This window comes from Pongo abelii, chromosome X (genome assembly GCF_028885655.2).
Source record: "Pongo abelii isolate AG06213 chromosome X, NHGRI_mPonAbe1-v2.0_pri, whole genome shotgun sequence".
In the NCBI taxonomy this organism is placed as follows: Eukaryota; Metazoa; Chordata; class Mammalia; order Primates; family Hominidae; genus Pongo; species Pongo abelii.
The window spans coordinates 142043591-142067795 of NC_072008.2; the positions used below are offsets into that span (position 1 = coordinate 142043591).

Below are 24205 nucleotides of genomic sequence, written 5' to 3' on the forward strand. Positions count from 1 at the left end.
TTATAGAAGAATTTCTTTAAGATTTCAAAATAGAAAAATATTTCTTCAAGAGGATACAAAAAGTGCTAAACAGAAAAGTTTACTGTGATGGCATTGATACTACTCTCATCTTACATTTGATGGTATGCCCCTTTTATTAAGTTTCATCTTATATATATGCTCTGTATAGTTAACACATTTGACTACAAAAAGAAAGGCATATAAATTATGTCAGAGCAAAAGGTCAGTACCCTTTAACAATCATGAAAAAATAAGCCTGACTTGTAGCAGAATTCTCCTCCTTTTAGTGAATCTGTGGTTTAAAGAAATTATCATAAAAGCAGAACTAACATTGAGGGAAATTTAAAACCAAAATCCTAGCAAGCTATTTTTAATGAATACTTACTTCATCTCATGAATGCAAAGATGGGTCAACATTTGAAAATCTATTCTTGTAATTTGCCATTTTAATATGTAAAAGAAAAAATATATATGGTTATTTCAATATATTCCAAAAATGCACTTGAAAAAATTCAAGATCCATTCCCGAATTTTAAAAATAATGATAACAAGGAGTAGGATACAAGGTTAATATACAAATTGGATTACTTTCCTAAATCCCAATAATTGGAATTTGAAATTTAAAGGCAATGTCATTCACAAGAGCACCAAAATAATGAAATATGAGATGGAGTTTCGCTCTTGTTGCCCAGGCTGGAGTGCAGTGGCATGATCTCGGCTCACTGCAACCTCCACCTCTCGGATTCAAGCGGTTCTCCTGCCTCAGCCTCCCGAGTAGCTGGGATTGCAGGTGCCCCCCACCACACCTGGCTAATTTTTTTGTATTTTTAGTAGAAACAGGTTTTCACCATGTTGGCCAGGCTGGTCTTGAACTCCTAACCTCAGGTGATCCACCCACCTTGGCCTCCCAAGTGCTGGGATTACAGGCGTGAGCCACCATGCCTGGCCAAAATAATGAAATATGTATAATCCAAACAAAATATGTACAGGATCTACATGTGGAAAACTACAAGGTCTATATAAATGGAAAGCTATTCCACCTTCACAAGTTGGAAGATGCAATATTATTGTCAGTCCTTCCCAGCGTGATCTATAGATTCAAAGCAATCAACATCAAAATCCCAGCAAACTATCTTAGAGATATTGACAAACAGATTATGAAGCTTCTAAGGATACAGGAAAGACCCTGAATAGCCAACACAATACTGAAAAATAACAACAAACTTGGAGTACTCATACTACCAAATTTCAAGACACAGTATAAAGGTACAATGATCAAGACACTGTGGGACTGGCAATAGACACATCAACCAATGGAACAAAGTAGACAGCCCAGAAATAGATCCACACATATGCAGTCAATTGGTTTTTGACAAAGGAACAAAAGCAAAGCAATGAAGAAAGCACAGTCTTCTCAACAAATGGTGCTAGGACAAGTGGATGTCCATATGAAAAAAAAAAAAGGAACCTAGACAGATCTTATTTATACCTTTTGCAAAAATTAACTTCAAATGGATTATAGATCTAAATGTAAATTGAAAACCTATAAAATCTTTGAATGGAAACATAGGAGAATATCTAGATGAGCTTAGGTTTGAAAGTGAACTTTTAAATTCAACACCAAAAGCATGATCCATGAAAGAGAAACTTGATAAGTTGAACTTTACTACAATTAAAATTTATCTGTGATAGACACTGTTATGAGAATGAAAAGAGAAGCCACTGACCAGGAGAAAATATTTGCAAAACCCACATGTGTAAAGGACTTGTATTCAAAATATACAAAGAAGTCTTACAACTCAACAATTAAGCAAACAAACCAATTTTAAAATGGGCAAAAGACCTGAACAGATAGATACCTCATTACAGGAGAAATGCAGATGGCAGATAAGCACATAAGATGCTTAACATCATTTGTTGTTAAAGAACTGCAAATTAAAACAAAGAAATAGCACTACACACCTATTAATAACTAAAATTCAAAAACTGACAATACCAATTGCTGGCAAAGACATGGAGCAACAGGAACTCTCATCCATTGCTGATAGGAATGCAAAATGGCACAGCCACTTTGGATGGCAGTTTGGCAATTTTTTTATTTTTTATTTATTTTATTTTATTTTATTTTATTTTGTTTTTTGAGACAGGGTCTCACTCTACCATCCAGGCTGGAGTGCAGTGGTGCGAACACGGGTCACTGCAGCCTGGAACTCCTGGGCTCAAGCAATCCTCCCACTTCAGTCTCCTGAGTAGCTGGGACTACAGACATGCACCACCATGACTGGCTAATTTTTTTTGTATTTTGTGTAGAGACGGGGTTTCACCATATTGCCCAGGCTGGTCTCGAACTTCTGGGCTCAAGTGATCACCCGTCTTGGCCTTTCAAAGTACTGGGATTACAGGCATGAGCCACCGCATTCAGCTTGGCAATTTCTTATAAAGCTGAACATAATCTCATCATATGACCCAGCAATTCTGCTCCTCGGTATTTACACCCAACCAATTTGAAAAATCATGTCCACACAAAAACCTGCATGTGAATGTTTATGGAAGATTTATTCATAACCAGCAAAGACTGGCAGCAACCAAGATGTCCTTCAATAGGTGAATGGATAAACAAAGTGTGGGAACATCCATACAATAAAACTATTATTCAGAGATAAGAAGAAATGAATTATCAAACTTCTGAGAGAAATGGAGGAACCCTGAGTGCATATTGCTAAGTGAAAGAAGCCAGTCTAAAAAGACTACATACTGCATGATTCCAACCACATGACATTCTGGAAAAGGCAAAACTATAGAGACACTAAAAAGATTGGTGGTTAACAGAGGCTCAGCAGAAGGGGAGGGAGGGATAAATATGTGAAGCACAGGGATTCTTATGGCTGTGAAACTATTCTATGTGATAATACAATTGTGGATACCTAACATTATGAATCCATCAAAACCCACTGAACTTTCAGAAACAAAAAGTGAACCTTAATGTACACACATTTTTAAAAACCATTTGGGAGGTCAGGAGAATACCAAAATCGAACGTAGAATGTGACAAAACAATCTAAGTTTATCACAAATTTATGTAACAATCTCACCAAAGGAGGTGAGGGAAAAGGTCCTGACCTAAGTAACTTTCAAAATGAGTAGCCTGTGAAACTAATGGCAGCAAATGAACAACCAACAAAGCTACATAATCACTGTGCTCTAGTTGATAAAGTTGTTTCTTGTGGGGGAAAGGGTTAACAATTCTGAAGCCAGTTTATATGTATACTGGAATTAAACAATTGAAGCAAGAAGAGAGCCGATGGTGGGAGTCGGGTTTCTCAGTAGCAGTGGAGGTTTACAGATACGCAAAGGGAAGAGGTTAGAATGATCTATGTGGTAATGGATTGAACATCAGTATGAACTCATGTTTCATTTAATAGAAATACAGATGTTACATATTTACACTTAGGCATAAATGCACAGGTTAGTATGCACACATATATTTCCTTGATCTGTCTGCTGAAAAGGCCTAGAGGCAATGAAACGTCAGCAGCAATGACCGAACCTAGTGGCCAGATCTTGGTTTGTAATACCATTCTTCAATGAAAGGAACCATGCTCCTTGGAGAAATGGCTGATTCCAGGACTGCGGAAGGAAATATACAACACAAGCCCGGAACATCTTTGTAGTGCCAGGAAGGAAGTACTCAAATAAAAAAAAAAAAATAGAAAACTCACAATGACAATGATGGGAATATGTCAAAGGGACACAGGAGTTTACTGAAAAAGCTTCCAATGTCTGAAACTGGAACAATTTCAACAAGATATAGTATTAAAGGATAAAGCAAGGTATGAGTCCAAACTCATAAAAATAAATGAATAAATGGGGGAGAAGAAGCATATCTCCCATGCAGAAGAATTCCAAATAAGTTATGTAGATACTCTGTCCTCAAGGAGGTGGAGCATAACATGTCACTCCTTATGTGTGGGCTGTGCAGAGTGACTTCCTTCCAAAAAGTACAGTATGGAAAGGGGAAAAAACAGTACTTTACGTGGGGAAACCTGACAAACACTACCTCAGCCAGGTGATCAAGATTAACATCAGCAGTATAAATGTGTCCTTGATATGATGTGATAAGAATAGCACTTTACCTTAGTGGTCTTCCTCCAAAAACACACACAACTCCAGTTTAATAACCAAAAAATCATCTAACAAATCCCAGTAGAGGAAGATTCTACAAAATACCTGACCAGCACTCCTGAAAACTGTCAAGATCATCAAAAACAAGGGAAGTCTAAGAAACTGTCACAGCCAAGAGGAGCCAAGACATGATGACTAAACGTAATGTGGTCCTCTTGATAGAATCCTAGAACACAAAAAGGATACTAGGTAAAACCAAAGGGGCTGGACGTGGTGGCTCACGCCTATAATCCCAGCCCTTTGGGAGGCCGAGGCGGGCGGATCACGAGGTCAGGAGATCGAGAACATCCTGGCTAACACGGTGAAACCCTGTCTCTACTAAAAACACAAAAAATTAGCCGGGCATGGTGGTGGGCACCTGTAGTCCCAGCTACTCGGGAGGCTGAGGCAGGAGGATGGCGTGAACCCAGGAGGCAGAGCTTGCAGTGAGCCGAGATTGCGCCACTGCACTCCAGCCTGGGCAACAGAGAGAGACTCCGTCTCAAAAAAAAATAAAAAGGAAATCTGAATAAAGTATGGACTTCAGTTAATAATAATGTATTAGTTCAGGCACGTTGGCTCATGCCTGTAATCCCAGCACTTTGGGAGGCCGACACGGGTGGATCACCTGAGGTCAGGAGTTTGAGACCAACCTGACCAACATAGAGAAACCCCGTCTCTACTAAAAATACAAAATTAACCAGGCGTGGTGGTGCATGCCTGTACTCCCAGCTACTCGGGAGGCTGAGGCAGGAGAATCGCTTGAACCTGGGAGGCGGAGGTTGCAGTGGGCGGAGATCACGCCATTGCACTCCAGTAATACCAATAATAGTACTACTACTAATAATGTATTGACATTGGCTCATTGTGTCAAATGCCTCATGCTAACATGTTAATAGAGGAAACTGAGTATGGAGTATGTGGGAATTCTCTGTACTATCTTCCCATTTTCTCCATAAATCTAAAACAGTTCTAAAAAAATAAAGTTTGTCTAGAGAAAATGCCAGCTTAAAAAAGAGGTAGACAGACTTGAAAAGAGACTACGGAGACACACTAATAACGTAATTTGTGAACCTTGGTGGGGACAGCTATAAAAGCTATTTAGGGGATACATAGGGAAATATGAATATGAAACTTTGGGTGGTTGATCCATTTTTTACCTGTGATAATGGAATTGTGGTTAAATGGGAGAATCTCCTCACTCTTGCAGGAAAGGCATGCTGACATATTTAGTGATGTCCTGAAGTGTGATGATGAAGTTTGCAACTTAGCTCAAATGAATCAGGAGGGGAAGAAAAGCACATTTGGAGAGAGCAAAAGCAACAGTGGTAAAATGTTAAAAATGGTGAACCTAAATGAAAAGTATACTGGTGTCCATCCTACTATTCTCTCATATTTTCTGTAGATTTGAAATTTTTCAAAATTAAATGTCAGGGAAAATATAATTTTAGATTTGGACAAAATGATATGAAAGCTTATCTGAAAAAAATAAACATGCAGTAACTAGAAAAAATTTCTAAAAATGAGGTACGGACTAGCAATACCCAAGACAAAAATGTATAACAATTTAAAATAATTAAAAGACTCGTATTTTTTGCAACAGACTACAGAACCCAGAAGCATATCTAACCAGACATATGGAAATTTGATGTATGAATGAGGATGATGGTTTTTCCAATCAGTGTTGAAAAAGTTAATAAATGGGGTTAGAATAGATTGCATTCGAGAGAAAAATGTTGAATCCTCTCCTCACTCCTACTACCTAGACAAATTCCAAATGAATCAAAGATTTAAAAGTTAAAAAAAAAACCTTTAAAATATTGGAAAAATACATTAAATTTATTCTTAAATGCAAAGTGGCCTTTCTAAGCAAGGCAAAATCTCAGAAGCTGTAAAGACTAAGTTTAACTACATAAATAAAACTTAGGAAAATATTATTAAACATGACAATGGACCAATTTTCTTAGCTTACAAAAAGCTCATACAAATCAATAAAACACATATCACCTAATAGAAAACAGAATATGACTACACATTTCACAGGAAATATCAGTAATCAATAAACATGAAAATGTGTTCCATCTCCTTCATTAAAATGTACCAGACCTTCATTAAAATGCATTAGAAGTTCATTAAAATGCAAGATACCATTTATTCACTTTCACATGATCAGACTTCAAAAGTTTAGTACCCAGTATTGGCATGGGTTTGGTAAATAATCATTCTCATACATTATATGTGGAAGCATACTGGGCAAAGATTTCTAGAGGACAATTTGGCAGTAACTACTGAACTGAAAATAAAAAATACCCTCTGATCCAGCAATTGTATTGCTAGGTACGCTGTAGAATAAAAACTCATTATATGTACAAGTATATTCACCACAATGGGATTTAATATCGGAAACAACCTAAAGAGCCTATCAGTGTTTGAACATTTGTAACACATTCAAACATTAGAATACCACACAGCCACTAGAAATAATGAGGTATTTTTATATATACCGATACAGAAAGATCTCATAAAACACAGGTAGCAAAAAAAGCAAGGTACAGAAGAGTATATATAGTCTGATTCCATTAACATGAAATTTTTTTAAGTACAAATTTGCTGCTAAAAAATAAAAAATTATTTTCCTGTGAGTACAAGACACTTGAAACTGGTTACTTTTGGAGAGAAGTATTAGGGTAGGAGGGAAGGGACCAAGTTTTTATACCTTTCTGTACCATCTGATCTTTTTGCCATGTGCATATACTATCTTTCTTGCCCCCACTCCCCTTTCTAAGAACACTTAACAGGTTATTTTGAGATATTCCTAGGTAGGTTTCAATACCGGTGGTGTTATTTTTCAAAATACTGTACATAAGTGCCAAGTTTTGCAATTTAGAACTTCCCCTTGGATTTTCACTAAACTTTATATTTGCTCCCTTGATGCTTTAATCATAACGATTTCCTATTAAGTATAAAGTGACAGTTTTAATGGGAGTTTGGCTTTATAACAAATTTGTGATGGAATCATTAGACACTGCTGCTCAAGAACCCATTTTTACACCCCAAAGGGCATTTGATGATTTATAAACATCATCAAGATTATACATTCTATTTTGACTAATAAAAACATAAAACTGCAGTAAAATTTTATATGTACAATTAAATTATCCATTGAATTTAGTAAAACAGCATCACAGTAGAAAAATACAGTCATAAAATTAGCTCTTACATTTTTCTGGGGACAGAAAAGCAGAAGAAATGAGATTAAAAGTCCAAAAAAAAAAAAGCCCAAAAAACACTACCAAAAACAGGGTGAGACAATCATTTATTTATTGGACAGGGCAAGGTCATTTAAAGATTGGAAACATATCCCAAAAACATGTGTTTAGTTTGGTGTTACAGGCATTGATACTCACAACAAACAACATTATTCAATACATCATGTAAACAGGCCACATAAAACCAGGAAGATGCTGTCAAGCCACTGAGAAGCCACAATGCTTAGAAAACAATCATTAGGGAGTTACAGAGAATAATCACCTCCAATTCACTGATATGCATATTCTGCGGCTGCACAGTATTTGGCCGGTTCCCTGGTTATTAAGTGAGTCGTTCCGTATTTTAAAGAGCCTTGATTGGTACACACTTCTGAATATCACTGAAATCAGTCAAGTAAAGGCTTAACTAGCTCACATCATATTTTTGAACTACCCTAGGTAATAACTGACTGTCTCACAATACTGTAAATAAAATTCTGTACTTAGTACATTTAGCAGTGTTACAACGCATCCAAATCACCTTTAAGTCCTATGGTACATACTTTAAAAAGACAGCAGAAACTCACTGGAGTAAATGAAAAAAGAAATTTGGGGAGCTCACCTGGCCTGAGGTATACAAGCTGCTAGCAAAGATAGACACACCTGAAAACCACTTTGTCAATTATTTGCCAAGTCATTTGGCCTGATTTTTGGCCTGATTTTTAGCCTGATTTTTAGCAGGACTCTTCCCGACTGAGGAGGCAAAGATTTCAACATCCATTCTAGAGACTAGCCACAGTATTATAAGTAGTAATATATCATAAATGCTTGGTTATGAGGAAAAACTATTCAGCATAAGATTCACGGAGAAAAACCTGTTAGGTATCTGGCCCTCCTGTCTGAAATCTATGGATTTTACCAACCACTCCCTTTCACAGCAATAAGCGTTCTCAAGATGAGAAGAATTTTCTCACTCCATATAGAAAATCACATTTGGGAAGTCAGTCCCAAAAGACCAAATATTGTAGAATTCCATTTATATGAAATGACCAGAATAAGCAAATCTACAGAGAGAGAAATAGATTAGTGGTTGCCAGGGGCTCGGGGACGGGGTGGGCACTGGGAGAAAATGAGAGGTGACTGCTCAAGGGTACAGGGTTTCTTTCTGGGGTAACGAAATGTTCTAAAATTGACTGTGGTCACGGTTACACAACTTTGTGAATACACTAAAAACCACTGAATTGTACCCTTAAAATAAGTGAATTGTAAGGTATGTGAATTATATCTCAATAATGTTACAAACATATTAAGAAAGGAAGACATACCCCAAAGAGAAGGAAACAAGAGGCTCTTCCAAACCAAATCATACCAGAAGAAAACAGTAGCCAAGTCTGATGGAAGGAGCTTGTTTCTTGCATGCTATTTTATCATCATCACTTTAACCCCGATTTCACATTTTTAGTTCATTTCTAAATTATTTTAGGTTATCGGCAGATTTCTAACTTTGTTCTCATTAGAGAGCAGAGTCAGCGTTCCGCAGACAGACTGGGCTGGCGTAACAAACCAAAACTAAACAATAATAAAAACCCAATGAAAAATAATCTCATGCTTTGGGGCTATGTGTTACCAGTCAGAAGAGAAGAAGAGCTGATGTTCATTTCTAACGGAAAATAAAATGCCTACAAGTACAATGGCATCTTATGACTCATACCTAAAGCACATTTCCTTTTCAAACCTGCATACAGTTATTCCCTTTTTACACCTATACAATTCAACAAAAGCAATGCTTTTATACCTGTACAATCCAAAAAAAGCAACGTTCTCTACAAAGAAATGTTGAGCTTCCTACAGCTCTCTAGCTCAAAGAGCTAGCCAATTTCCTTAAAAGTAAAATTACTGTTTCTAAAAATATCAACTCTGTATCCTCATCCTCACTTTCAGCAACAAACCGTGAAGATGGAAAACTTGAAGCCTGCTATAAATCAGAAACTACAAAACAATTTCTTAAATGACCTGATTTTTCTAAAAACCTTAAAAACATTAGTTCCAAATACTGAGAGTATATTTGGCCCAATTCCTTTGAACTCTGTCTTTAGATTAATGACGAGTTTCCTTTATTTCACTTATTCACTAGTTTAGTATGAAATAAACAGAGTTTGAATCAGTTAAACTGGCTAATGACAATTTTCCTCAATGATTTTTCTTCTGCATAGGCATGATAATGAAATCACAAAAGGTCTTCAACTAGTCTTCAACTATTCTTACACTATATAATCAATTAGGGAAATTTTTACAGACAAATGAAGAGAACACAAGTAGCTTTACAGCAAGTTGAGCTTGTTACATATATTTGTTGACAAAGAATTTCTGACACAAAAATTGCTCACTGCACACAGAATCTCAGAGAAATGATGAAACAAGACAGCTGATGGTAGAAGGTATATGGGAGCAGGGTAGGGTGAAAAGTCACAAATAAATTAAAAACTGGCAAGTACTTCTGAAGCAGGGCCACTTTTTAGGGGACACAAGAAAAACTGTTAAATCAACATTTTGGTCTCATTAGGGAAGTCCATTTGTTAAGAATTGAAGGCCATTTTACCATAATTCATGCTGCAAAATGCAGCAGTCACACAGTATTTCCAAAAGGATTCCAAAAATTGTAGTGCAAAAGAAAAGAAATCTAAAAAAATAAATAATCACAAAAACCATCAACATTTTTCAAGGAAATGTGTTCAAACAGTGGCTTTTACAAAAGATGTGGATTTGTTTTAAATGAAAAAAAATAATTCCTATATGAAATACCAAAGACTCATTTCACATATAACTTACACTGCATTAATGATTGGATTAACAGTATATAAACAAGGGCCATGGTTTTTTTCTAAAGTAGGTCTGAAAGATCAATATAAATACTAATGGGGGCAGGGAGGAGTGTTTTATACCCCAAACTCCAATATTCCAGCTCTGTGTCCTGTCCTATTATTATAATTTGTAAAAATCTTAACGACGCAGTGATTCGAGTTTTCGTAACTTCAATGATGTGTTAGAGGACAATGCATCTTGGTTTGAAGAATTTGCTGTATCCGAAGGCCGGAAAAGTACTCGACCACGATGATTAAATACATAAAAGGATGGGTGATTCCTTAACGTATCAAATGTCCTTGAAAGAAGAAAAAAGCATCAATTTTAGATAAACCTTTATAAAACCCTACTTGAAAATAAGTAGGCTTCTAATGAATTATCAATTTACTATGGGTTATATTTTTTAACAAGTATTAATACATGAAATCAGACTATAAATAATAATTATACTGTATCTCTTCTCCTATATAAAGAAAATAAGAAACCTGGAAAAGCAGCATAAAGCTCTCAAATTTCTTCTTTTTAAAAAAAATAGAGATAGGGTCTCATTCTGTTGCCCAGGCTGGAGTGCAGTAGCACAATCATAGCTCACTGCAGCCTCAAACTCCTGGACTCAAGCGACCCTCTCATCTCAGCCCCCCAAGTGCTGGCACTACAGATGCGCACCACCACACATGGCTTTCTTTTATTATTATTTTTTGTAGAGACAGGGTCTCCCAATGTTGCCCAGGTGGTCTCAGACTCCTGGGATCAAGCAATTCTCCTACCTCAGCCTCCCAAAGAGCTGAGATTACAGGTGTGAGCCACGATGCCCGGCTTCTAATATATTTTTTTTATCCAGCCATTCCTTCCAGAATGCCTATGAATAACAACACAAATACTAGCTCAACTGTTAATCTCCCCTGTAAATCTAACAGTAACGCATGCCGAATAGTCTTTTTAAAAAAGCAGCACATAGATTACAGCTTTGATTATTCTCATTTGGCCCTCATTATTCAAGCCATATGATCGTTTCACAGATCTGTTTTCCAAGAATCTTTCAAGTACAACAAAAAATTCCTTTTGGCCCTCTGTACCTGCTACTGTCCAAACACATATTTTTCTACCACCTACTTAATGACATTGTTTTACTTCTTTCTTTCCTGGCCCCTTGCCTGTGATTCTTTGTAGACTCTTTGTAAGAGCAAGCAGTGATGACAGTAAAGTATCCTTTCTACTTTTCCAGTGAGAGATATGTAGTCTAAAAGAGTTCACAAACACCTTGGTGTGTGTCCTTTATGGTTTTTGTTTTTCAATATTATTTTCCTGGAAAGGATAGGAGAACTCTTCCTTTCATAAAAGCTCAAATCTCAGTCAGCCCACCTAAACATTCAAGCATACCCCCATACAAAAAAGGAGGCCTGATATGTAACTCCTTAAAATGTACATATTGGGTGGGGCGCAGTGGCTCACATCTGTAATCCCAGAACTTTGGGAACCCAAGGCGGGTGGATCACTTGAGGTCAGGAGTTAGAGACCATCCTGGCCAACATGGTGAAACCCCGTCTCTACTAAAAATACAAAAATTAGCCGGGCGTGGCGGCAGGTGCCTGTTAATCCCAGCTACTCAGGAGGCTGAGGCAGGAGAATCACTTGAACTTAGGAGGCAGAGGTTGCAGTTAGCCAAAATCATGCCACTGTACTCCAGCCTGGTTGATAGAGACTCTGTCTCCATAAAGAAAGAAAGAAAGAAAAATAAATAAAATGTACATAATGAACTGAAAGTAAAAGGGGGATATGACTTTCCTCTAACACATAAATGTTTACTGTGACTCCTTCTAAGAAAATATTGTAAAGGGGTATCATGTCCAGGATCAAGAAGGTGGGTAAAGTCCAGAGATGGAACTGAACAAAGCTAAAGGATGATTTTAGAAAGTAAAAATATGAAAAATAAAAGCAAACACAGCTCATGAAAATAGCTTAGAAGTAGTCCAGGAGAAAAAAAAGAAAGCAGAATAACAAATATACTTTTAATCCAGTAGTAGAAAAGGGCCTGGGAGCAGAGCTTATCTCACAGACTAGGTTCAAGTGAGAGGGGAAACCGAAAACCACTTACTCTTCCGAAGACTAAGCTGGGACAAGAGGATAGAAAGAGGATAGTAGGAAGAGAGGGATGGAAGGAGAGAAAGGGGGAAGGGGGTGGGGAAGGAAGGGAGCAAGGAAGGAATGGAAGGAGAAAGGTTAAAAATTCTGAGGCATTATTTTTCTATATATCTATTTTCATCCATACAACCAACCAATAATTTTAAGCAACATATTTTTTTGATTCTACTGTTAATAATCTGGCATTATCTTCCATTTTCTTACAGTATCAAATACTGCCTCAATGTTTTTACCTTATTATTCATACAAACTGCGTAATCAAAATGCAGAAACAAAACCAACTTTTATGTACCAGAAAACGTACTTTTTAAAACTATGTGAACACAGCAAACCTCTATGAAATGCAATGCCTATGAAAAGAGAAAGACTTACTTATTTTTCAGTTCTGAAGTGGCATCCATGTCTTTAAACTCTCCTGCAATATGAACTATACCGTAACAGGTAACTGCAAAGGCCAGAAGTGTCTGAAGAACTATCTGTGAGTATAAAGATTGAGATTACTAAATAACACAAACATTATTATAAATATTTACAATTTTCTCTCTACCTCTTTATTGCCTCTAACAGGTAGTCCTCTCACGGCCACCTTCAGGGAGACAATGCTCACTTGAAATGACTGGGATTCAGACGCAATACAATCTATAAATTCTGTGGATTGGCTGCAAAAATATCTCTGATGCTTCAATAAATAAATCTAGTGTTCAAATAAGCAAAATCACTGAGTACTGAATGGTACTGAGCCACTCAGAACTCAATGATCAAATATTACCTGCTTCCAAGAGCAACTAAGAATTTTTAAGGTATTATTGTTTTTGTTTTTTTGTTGTTGTTGTTTTTTGCTTTTTGTTTTTGAGACGGAGTTTCCCTCTTGTTATCCAGGCTGGAGTGCAATGGTGCAATCTTGGCTCACTGCAACCTCCACCTCCCGGGTTCAAGCAATTCTCCTGTTTCAGCCTCCTGAGTAGATTACAGGCATGTGCCACCATGCCAGGCTAATTACGTATTTTTAGTAGAGACGGGGTTTCTCCATGTTGGTCAGGCTGGTCTCGAACTCCTGACCTCAGGTGATCCGCCCGCCACGGCCTCCCAAAGTGCTGGGATTACAGGCATGAGCCACCACGCCCAGCCAGTATTATTGTTACATATCATAGAGTGCAGAAAGCATATGTACACAGTATAAAGCAATTAAAAGACCATGTACCCACCACCCAGCTTAAGAAATAGATCATTCCTAGTACCTTTCAAGTTCCACATGTCCCTCTCAGATTATATCCTTTACCTTCCCTCTCAAAGTTAACTATGGTCCTGAATTGTATATTACTCAGTTTCTTGTTTTTCTTGATAATTTTACCAGCTATTAAATATATACGAATCTCTAAAACATATATGCCTTACTTTTGCCCATACTGAACTTTATTTAAATGGACTCAAATGTATTCTTTTGTGTCTAGCTTTCCTCGCTCAACATTATGTCATTGTGTTTGTGTGTGTGTTTTTTTCTTTTTTTGAGATGGAGTCTTGCTCTGTCACCCAGGCTGGAGTGCAGTGGTGCAATCTCGGCTCACTGCAACCTCGGCCTCCCAGGTTCAAGCGATTCTTGTGCCTCAGCCCCCAAGTAGCTAGGATTACAGGTGCCCGCCACTGCACCCAACCGATTTTTGTATTTTTAGTAGAGATGGGGTTTCACCATGTTGGCCAGGCTGGTTTCAAACTCTGACCTCAGGTGATCTGCCTGCCTCAGCCTCCCAAAGTGCTGGGATTACAGGCATGAGCCACCACGCTCGGTCAATTTTCACTGTGCTTTGTATTTCATGATATGAAAATACCACAATTTATCCATTCTGCTGTTGTTATTGGATATGTGGGTTGTTTCCTGTTACTTTCACAATCAACATGAATATTCATATGCATGTCGCCCAGTTCATACATGGAAACACTGAGTGTAGAGTATGCATATGTTCAATTTTATTGAGTAATATCAACTGCTTTCCAAAGAGGTTGAGCAAGCAAAAACGCAGAATGTTTTATTTTAACCAAGATGGGATTACGGGCATGTTGATTATAGAAAAAAGTTCTTTAAAATAGACATAAATGTGTGTGTGTGTGTGTGTGTGTGTGTGTGTGTGTGTGTGTGTGTATCTACCACAAAAAAAAAGGTGATAGGAGGAGTTAATAGCCTCATCAATCATATATTTAATTACAGACAAAGTCAAAATTAGCCACAATCTATTTTCCTGTTTAAATTAAAATCTAACATCATATACAATACCAATTTACATTCCCACCACCAGTCTACCAAGAACACTTGGTTTTTGTTTTTGAGATGGAGTCTCGCTCTGTCACCCAGGTTGGAGTGCAGTGGCATGATCTCGGCTCACTGCAACCTTTGCCTCCCGGGTTCAAGTGATCCTCCTGCCTCGGCCTCCCGAGTATCTGGGATTAAGGCGCCCACCACCATGCCCAGCTAATTTTTTGTGTTTTTAGTAGAGACGGGGTTTCACCGTGTTAGCCAGGATGGTCTTGATCTCCTGACCTCGTGGTCTGCCTGCCTTGGCCTTCCAAAGTGCTGGGATCACAGGCGTGAGCCACCATGCCTGGCCAGAAGACTTGTTTTATACAACACAGTCACAGGCACTTTTAACAAGAATCTATATGAGCTGTCATGAAAATAAGATTGAAGTTGTTAAGTAATAAAAAAGTTAATTATAAAACTATACATATATACACATGTATAACTTTTTAAAGAAAAAAATAATACATGTTTGGATTAGGTAAAACTACACATACATAATGTTGTTTGTGTATAGGAAGAAGATTGAACTACTGCTATACTCCAAACTGTTGGGAGTAGAAGTGGAACTGCCAAGGAATGGGGCCAGGTTTTCTGTTGTTGGTGTTTTTATAATTGTGTAGGGTCAGTTTTAGTTTTTACTGTTTGACTCTGTTACAAAGAACTTACTACTTGTGTAATTTCAAGTCTAGTAAAGATAAAAATTGTGAGTGATGCTGGAATACTTATCATTTTAGTTTTAAAAAACACTTTCCTGGTCGGGCGCTGTGGCTCACACCTGTAATCCCAGCACTTTGGGAGGCTGAGGCAGTGGATCACCTGAGGTCAGGAGTTTGAGACTAGCCTGGCCAACACGGGGAAACCCTGTCTCTACTAAAAATACAAAAAAAATAGCTGGGCGTAGTGGTGGGCGCCTATAATCCCAGCTACTTGGGAGGCTGAGGAAGGAGAATTGCTTGAACCTGGGAGGCAGAGGTTGCGATGAGTCCAGATCGCGTCACTGCATTCCAGCCTGGGCAACAAGAGCAAAACATTGTCTCAAAAAAAAAGAAAAAAAACTAAAACTACTTTCATTTTACCACCTATGTATGTCCCTAAACAATGTACTGTTGGCTTTATTTCCTTTACATAAAAATGAACTTTTCTAAGAAATAAAGCTAAATAATCAACTTTTGAAGTCCATCCCATACTATGGACAGAGCATCTTCGAGAAAGACTATTTCGACTACAGCTCTAGAAACCAAATAGAGAAACCTTTCCAAATCTTTGAGCTTTATGAGTGATGAAAAGTGGAGATCACAGGCCAGGCGCGGTGGCTCACGCCTGTAATCCCAGCACTTTGGGAGGCCAAGGTGGGCGGATCACGAGGTCAGGAGATCGAGACCATCCTGGCTAACACGGTGAAACCCTGTCTCTACTAAAAATACAAAAAATTAGCCGGGCATGGTGGTGGGCACCTGTAGTCCCAGCTACTCGGGAGGCTGTGGCAAGAGAATGGTGTGAACCTGGGAGGCGGAGCTTGTAGTGAGCTGAGATCACGCCACTGCACTCCAGCCTGGGTGACAGAGTGAGACTCCGTCTCAAAAGAGAAAAGAAAAGAAAAGTGGAGATCAGATGTTATTTCATGTCCGGAAAATTTTACGAAAAACCAGTTAAAAAAAAAAATTATTACAAGCTATGTGGCTAATTTTAAACATACATGTAACGGAATATAAATGACCAACTTACATCTATTGGCAGTGATTCATCTTCTTTTTCTGTTAATCGCATGTAAGAACGATCTATAAGCCAGAAGCATACCATTAAGTAAATTGTAGTTCATTTTTCTTTCTTAAAATGACGCAAATCAATATATCAAAGAAGTGGCTGACTTATGTGCAGCACACCAGCATGGCACATGTATACATATGTAACTAACTGCACATTGTGCACATGTACCCTAAAACTTAAAGTATAATAATAATAAAATGAAATTAAAAAAAAGAAGTGGCTGACTTATATGCTACATAAAGTAATGCTAATCCTGGATTCCTCAAAACCTTCTATCTTCTAAGGTAGTCAGCCCTATCTTAGTCAACTATTTTATTTTCATCATGACCTGCTTTGTCACCTTATAAAATGGGTAAGAGTGACAAGTGAGCAAGTATGAGGCAGAAATACCTTAGTATAATTTTTCTTTCATTATTATAGAAATACTAGAAACTTCTCAAAACTGTTGCTTTCACTAACTCGCCAAATAAATCACAATTATTTAAAAAGTAAAGTCTACAGAAAATCTCAACTCTGAAATAGCACCACCACCACACAGTATGGACAAAATAATACTGGTATGGAAATGGTTCTCCTGAGAGGATACGCTGGGGCAGTAGTGGAACAGGAATTCCATGAAATCAATTTCTGCCTCTACTAGTTAATTATAATTCCGCTGCTGCTGCCTTAACCTCAGGAGGCAGCAAGGGATAAAAGAAAAGGATCAGGATTTGGAAACTGGTAAGCCTAAATCAGTGCCAGCTCTTCAATTTACTATAATTTCATTTAATTAAAGAAGCCCTCAGTGATCATAATACATATCTCAAGTTCAGAGTGTTAAAATGGGGGGTGTCTTAGAATCAAAGAAATACAGTATCTATTTTTTTTCATTACCTGAATTTCCACAACAGTAAAATGAGAATAATGTGAGGTGAGGATTAAACAAGATACAGAAAATGACTGGTGCCCTACTATAACAAAGTTCATTACAGCAAAGATGAGCATGCCACAGCGCCACATTGTGCCATCTGTTGCTACAGTCTGACATGACACACTTAAAGTTACATAGTACTCTCTCCCTAACATGAGCATTATATATAAAGTGGTCTCACTGCAGTGGCAAATCCACAAGGCATTCTCATCACCCAAAACATAAAATACAAAAATCTTAATTCTAGATGAACCTAGGACAATCCCTATTTAATAACGTACTTTGGACTAAATAATTCAAACTGTTTTTGAGTGCATGTGTATTGACTCTTGAAGGAGAATGTGTTTACAGACATTTCTTAAGTTTTAACCTACAGGTTTGTCATAAAGACAAGTGTAAAAGAAACATCAAACCAATACCAAAAATCGATTTTGACTAAACTCCTATCTGGTTCAATTCCTAGCTAGCTTGCTAGTTTGCATGAAGCCTCGCCTGCTTCTAACACTACCTTTAACCAGGAATTTCCTCATCTGTAAAATGAAGGGGTTGGACTTCAGTGAACCCCAAGGGCCCTTCTCGCCCCACAATCATATAATTCTACAGTTAAAGCTTACTGTAGAAAATGACACAGTACTCCAGTGGATCCTAATCTCTTCTAGGACAGTGTTTCTCAAACTAATGCGCATACAAATCACCCTGGGATCTTATTAAAACCCAGATTCTGATTGAACAGGTCTGGCCTGAGTGTCTTCTAATTACCTGCCAGGTGGTGCTCATGATGCTGGTTTGTTGACCACACTGTAAGTAGCAAGGATCTAGGATACTTTCCTTAACCTCCCAGTTCCCCCAAATATGACTGTCCCTGCTTCCATGCATCCTTATATACTTTTAGCATATCACTTTATTGTAACTACTTCTTGGTCCACTTGTTTTCCTTTAGACTTTGAACTGGCTCAGGGCATCACTGTATCTCTAGCACCTAACCACAGCGCAATTTCAACCAGCGACCCAAAACTGAATTTCATAACGCAGTGTAGCACAAATCTTTTGCCCAACGTCACACAGATGTAGCGGTAATGCAAGTTTTTAACAACCAGTCCTTTAGACTCCCAGTCCAGTGCTCTTTCTCCTGCACTACAGTGCCTCCCTGAGGCAATCGGTCACTTAACTACTCAGTCTCTGCCTGGACAGCCCAAGAGTGCCCAAGATGTTGTCCACTTGGTTGTCGTGGGACCATGAGCAACCAGAGTCCTCAATCTCACAACTGTGCCTGATGTGCCCCATGCTGGATCTGACATCACTTGTCCTGGATTCCTGGAGACTCCTATTCTGAACCCTCTCCCAGACACCTCTTTCCAACCTTCCTGCAATTTCAGGTGCCACACTCTCTCCAAATTCAAACTCCGAACCTTCCACTGGGAACTCCTGCACTGATTTTCTTAGTCACCCCAAACTGTAAGGTCTCAAAGGACCATTAATCTGACACTCGGTCCGATGGTCCCTTAGAAGTGCGCCCACACACCGCCCCTAGGGTTCCACACCGAAGCGGTCCCTGTGCCCCAGGCACTTACGCTGCGCAGCGGAAAAGGCGGCGTGGGCTAGGGCAAAGAGACCGATGCCCACCAGCCCCTTCCACAGCGACGGCGCCATGATGCTGAAGGAGCAGCAGCCCAGCGAAAGAAGCGAAGGGCCGCGGAGCTGTTTCTTCTTCCACCGGCGGGTGTCCGCGCGCCGCAGAAAGATGACGTCACTAAAGTCCTGAGCGCAAAGTGTCTCAGTGGTGGAAAATCCAGAGGGCTGTTAGAAAACGGAAACAGGAATGCCGGGAAGAAGGAGACAGCTACACGGAAAAAGGTCCGCGAGAACACACGAACCTGCGCTATGGAGGCCTCTCTGGGAGGGGCGGAGCCCAACGGAGTCGTAAACGAAGAGCGAAAGCAGGAGCAACGGGGAAGCGAAGAGGAAGGGCGCCGGCAAATGGGGGCGGGGCCGGTGGCGAGAACAGGGTGGGGCAGAGGGACGGGGGCCTGCATAGAGAACGTGTGGGGCGGGGTGGGTAGATGGGCGGGGTGGGGAAGACGGGCGGGGCCTGCAGGAGGGTGGGTGTAGCCGAGGAGCGGGGCCAGTGGGTGGGTGGGTGGGGGTAGCCAAGGGGCGGGGCCCTGGTGGGTGCGGTCGAGTGGCGGGGCCTGCGGGGAGGATGGGTGGGGCCGAGGGGCGGGGAGGAGGTGGGGCAGAGGGCGGGGCCTACGGGAGTATGGGTGGGGCGTAGGTGGGGCGGAGGGGGCGGAGGGGGCGGAGGGGGCGGAGGGGGCGGAGGGGGTGGAGGGGGCGGGGAGGGGGTTGGGAGGAGGTGGGACCGAGGGGGCGGGGAGGAGGTGGGACCGAGGGGGCGGGGAGGAGGTGGGACCGAGGGGGCGGGGAGGAGGTGGGACCGAGGGGGCGGGGAGGAGGTGGGACCGAGGGGACGCGGAGGAGGTGGGACCGAGGGGACGCGGAGGAGGTGGGACCGAGGGGGCGGGGAGGAGGTGGGGCCGAGGGGCGGGAGGAGGTGGGGCCGAGGGGCGGGGCTGGGGGCGTTGGGGAAAGGCGGTAGGTGCTGGATATAGACCCCTGACAGTTGTGTTTTGTGTGTTGGTTGGTTTTGGTGTTTCGTGAAACTGTGCCTTTTGTTTTCTGTAGGCCTTTCCTGTGCTTCAGCTTCCTGGAAACTGGCACTGCAGAAGGAGGCAAGGGTGTTAAAACGAGGAGGCAGTGTCAGGACAAAATCCCAGGATCTGGAACCCCAAATACTTGGCTCGCGGGAAGTGCTCAGTAAACCCTTTTAAGGTCCTGGAGAAAGATTCGTGCAAAAAGAGATGTAGCGCGGGGGGAGTGTTTTGTCGTGAAAAGAACCAGCTTACATTAAGGAAGAAATGAAAGAGGAAATTTTAAAATGCTAATAACGCAGTCTTCTTGCCTTGTCTCTATCTCTGATCCCGGTAAAATGTATACTCCTCTGCCCATTTTTCTTTGTCTTCATCTCCTAAAATGTAGACATTTAATAATGAGCTTCTCCCCTTGACTTCATCACTCTGCTGTCCCCTGGGGAGCTCACCCATTCATTCCCACCGCTTCAGCCAGCAAAGGTATTACAGTGATTCCAAATCGACATCTCTATCGCAAATCTCTCTCCTTAGCTCCAGGCCTGCATTTCTGACTACCAGATAGGCATTTATTTCCTGTGGCACTTAAAACATAATATGGCTAAAATGGAATTCATCCTTTTTTTCCAAATTCTGCACCAATTCCTCCAGTGACCCCTGACTGAGTGGCAAAGCTTTGTAAACTGCATATCACAAGGTAAATGCAAAGTATGATCACCATTCTTTTCCTTTAACCCAATCAGAATTCTACGTTTTAGTTGCATCAATTTGCTTTTGCTCAAAGATGCCTCCTATCTTGACCACCCCTTTTAAATGTGCAAAATTCCTACTCCTGATCCCCTTATTCTGTTCTACTTTTTATATCACCTTCTAACATACTATATAATTTAGCTATTTACTATGTTTGTTGTGTTACTGTTTACTGTCTGTCTTTCCCCACTGGAATGTAAGCTCTGAGAGAACAGAGATTTCTCTGTACCTAAAACTTTGACTGTCATGTGGTAAGCTTTCAATAAATGCTTGTTGAATGACAAATGAATTCTGGAAAATAATTGGGAGAGTATCCCTATTTGAAAGGATCTCTACAGAGAGTCCTTCCAATCTTTTGAATTGGGCTCAAAAATCCCTATGGACTTGCATGTACTCTCACATTTTGACAACCTTTTGATTGTAAACATTTTCTGATATGCTTGAGCTTCCTCAAAGCTGGAGAAAACAAATAAGACATCTCATTAGCTGGGCATAGTAGCACATGCTTGTAGTCCTAGCTACTTGGGAAGCTAAAGAAGGAGGATTGCTTGATCCCAGGAGTTCAAGGCTACAGTGAGCCATGATTATGCCACTGCACTACAGGCTGAGTGACAGAGCGAGATCCTTTCTCTAACCAAAAAAAAAAAAAAAAAAAAAAAAAGGAGAAGAAGAAGACATCTAAAATTAAACATATTTCCTCAACTTTACTTATGTAATTTTTGTCCTAGATCTCATTTTCCAAACCTTTAGTCATGGTCATTATTCTTTTCTGGGCCCTTTCCAATTTCTTCACCTCTAAGCCAAAATTTTACACAATACTTGATCGATGTCAAGTGCAGTATAATGCATTCCTTACAAATGTAGTTCTATTTATAAACTTCACAATCAGGAAGAATCAGGAGATAATCTCTCTGTGGTTGACAGGAAAGTGCTTCCTTCTCCGCCCCGGGAGGTAATAAGATAGAAAAGATAGTTGGCCAAAAAAATCTTACAACTTTGTTTTATCTAAAATAATGGTCAAATTGAAATTAGCCTTTTCAGATCCCCTGTAAAATTACCCCTTCTTCCAGACCAGCCTGGCCAACACAGTGAAACCCCATCTCTACTAAAAATACAAAAAATTAGCCGGGTGTGGTGGTGGGCCCCTGTAATTCCAGCTACTCAGGAGGCTGAGGCAGGAGAATCGCTTGAACCCAGGAGGCAGAGGTTGCAGTGAGCCGAGATCACGCCATTGCACTCCAGCCTGGGCAACAAGAGTGAAACTCCATCTCAAAAAAAAAAAAAAAGAAAAGAAAAAAGAAAAAAAAAACCCTATTAATATCAATTTATCTGAAGCAGAAAATGATTAAGAGTTTTCTTATAGGACCTGAGATCTGGTTCTTTTCCTTTAAAAAGATGAAGTTATAGGAAAAAAGAAATTTAGTAATGAATCTGATATTTGTATAAACCACCAATGCATTATCCTAGTCTTCAGGGAGATCACCCATGTCCAGATACTGAGTTTTGTTTTCTCTATTGCCCTCTTAAGATGCATTTCTCACTCTCTTTTTTACCTCTTTACCCATATACTGAATGCAAGAGAAACTAGCCTCGTTTCACATTTTCTAGTAATACACGGTTAAATTATGTTCAGGGAGTGAGATTTTAATTGTCTTTTCTGTAGATTCCAACCTGAAGAGAAGCCAAGGTATTCATAGTCACAGTTACCAAGGACTGTATCATTCAAATAAGTACCTTGGGTTCGCTCATACATGGTTCTTTAAGTTGCAGTTAATCCCAAAGGTGCAAGGTACAGCTAGTGGTAGCACTGTTTTCATGAGCTCTTAGAACAGAAGTCAAACCTCATGAGAAAGTGCATTTAAATTCCTAAGTGACCGCAGAAGTGCTGTTTGTTTTTCCGAAGAAAGAGCCATTTTCCATATGCACCTTGGATAAATGATGTGGATGTTATTAAAGATGGGGATAATGGTCTCTAAAGCGTTTCCTACTGAGATGTTATTTGTGAAGACTCATCACGTTTCCCAGGCTAGTTCACTGAATAGAGAAAGCACTGCTATCACAGACTCATCTTCAAGCTAATTGACTTTATTACATGCCACCCAGCTCCATGAGTGTCTTCACACACTGCTTATCCACGTCTCCATTTTCCATGCAGATTTTCCCTCGATCTGGCACACTGTCCTTTCCCACCTGGTTCAAAATTCCACTTTCCTTAGGAATATGCTCCTGACTATTATAGATATTTATGAGATATATATCTATTGTAGGCACAAAACCTTTCTTCGAGCTATTTATATTTCATACAGCCTCTCTGGGTAACACATTCTAGAAGTTTACTACCTGCTAAGTAAACTAGTACTTTCAATATTGAAATCGCATCCTGTTTACTTTTTTTTTCATTACCAAAGTGGTATGAGCTCATTGTAAGAAATTCAAACAATAAAAAAAAAAGTATTTGTCTTGAAGCATTAAGTGGTACCTTGGTATTTTAAGTTTTGAATCTGAGTAAACAATACTATGGTTACATGATTCATATCTTTAAGATTTGTTTACTTGCTGGATGATCTGCACTACAGTGGTTAAAAGCATATGCTCTGGAATAGTATTGGGTTTGAATCCTTGCTTTTCCTTTTCTACCTGAGAGATTGGAGAAGTTACTTAACTTCACTGCGCCTCAGTCTTCTCATCTGTGAAATGAGGATAATAATAGTGTTTACCTGCCTAGGTTGTTATCAGGATTGAGTGAGATCATACATATAAAGTGATTAGAATAGTCTTACACATAGTAAACACTAAGTAAATGTCAGCCATTGTTGTTGTTGCTATTGACTCTTCTAGCTATTTTTCTAAGCTAAAGAGGTTCCTTACCTTTTTAGTCTTTCCTAAAACATCAATTGCTTCTCTCCTTTGACTATTTTAATTGCTCTTTTCTGGACCATTTCCAGATCTACTAATATCTCTCTTAGGTTTCATTACCACAGCTGCACAAAGTGTCCTAGGTTAGTTGTGTGAGGTTAATATGATTATTCATTTCAAATAGACTTCCTAGCTGGGCACGGTGGCTCACGCTTGTAATCCCAGCACTTTGGGAGGCTGAGGCGGGCAGATCACTTGAGGTCAGGAGTTCAAGACCAGCCTAACCAACATGGTGAAACCTCATCTCTACTAAAAACACAAAAATTAGCCAGGTGTGGTGGCGCATGCCAGTAATCCCAGCTACTCAGGAGGCTGAGGCAAGAGAATCACTTGAACCTGGGAGGCAGAGGTTGCAGTGAGCCAAGATCGCACCACTGTACTCCAGTCTGGGCAACAGAGCGAGACTCCATCTCAAAAAAAAAAAAAAAAAAAAAATCAAATAGCCTTCCTAATGACACTGCAAATCTTGTTTGCTTTTTGAGCACATTGGGTTGGTCTGTTCAGAAAATAA

The 24205-nt window shown here is 39.7% G+C and overlaps 1 protein-coding gene across 1 annotated transcript; it reads right to left on the reverse strand.

Moving 5' to 3' along the window:
- Positions 1 to 7465: 7465 nt before the first annotated feature.
- MMGT1 (membrane magnesium transporter 1) lies at positions 7466 to 19243 on the reverse strand. The gene is given in 4 exon segments (NM_001133933.1): positions 7466 to 10569; positions 12786 to 12889; positions 16432 to 16484; positions 18955 to 19243. Coding segments are annotated over 4 exon segments (396 nt in total). The 5' UTR covers positions 19034 to 19243; the 3' UTR covers positions 7466 to 10409.
- Positions 19244 to 24205: the final 4962 nt, after the last annotated feature.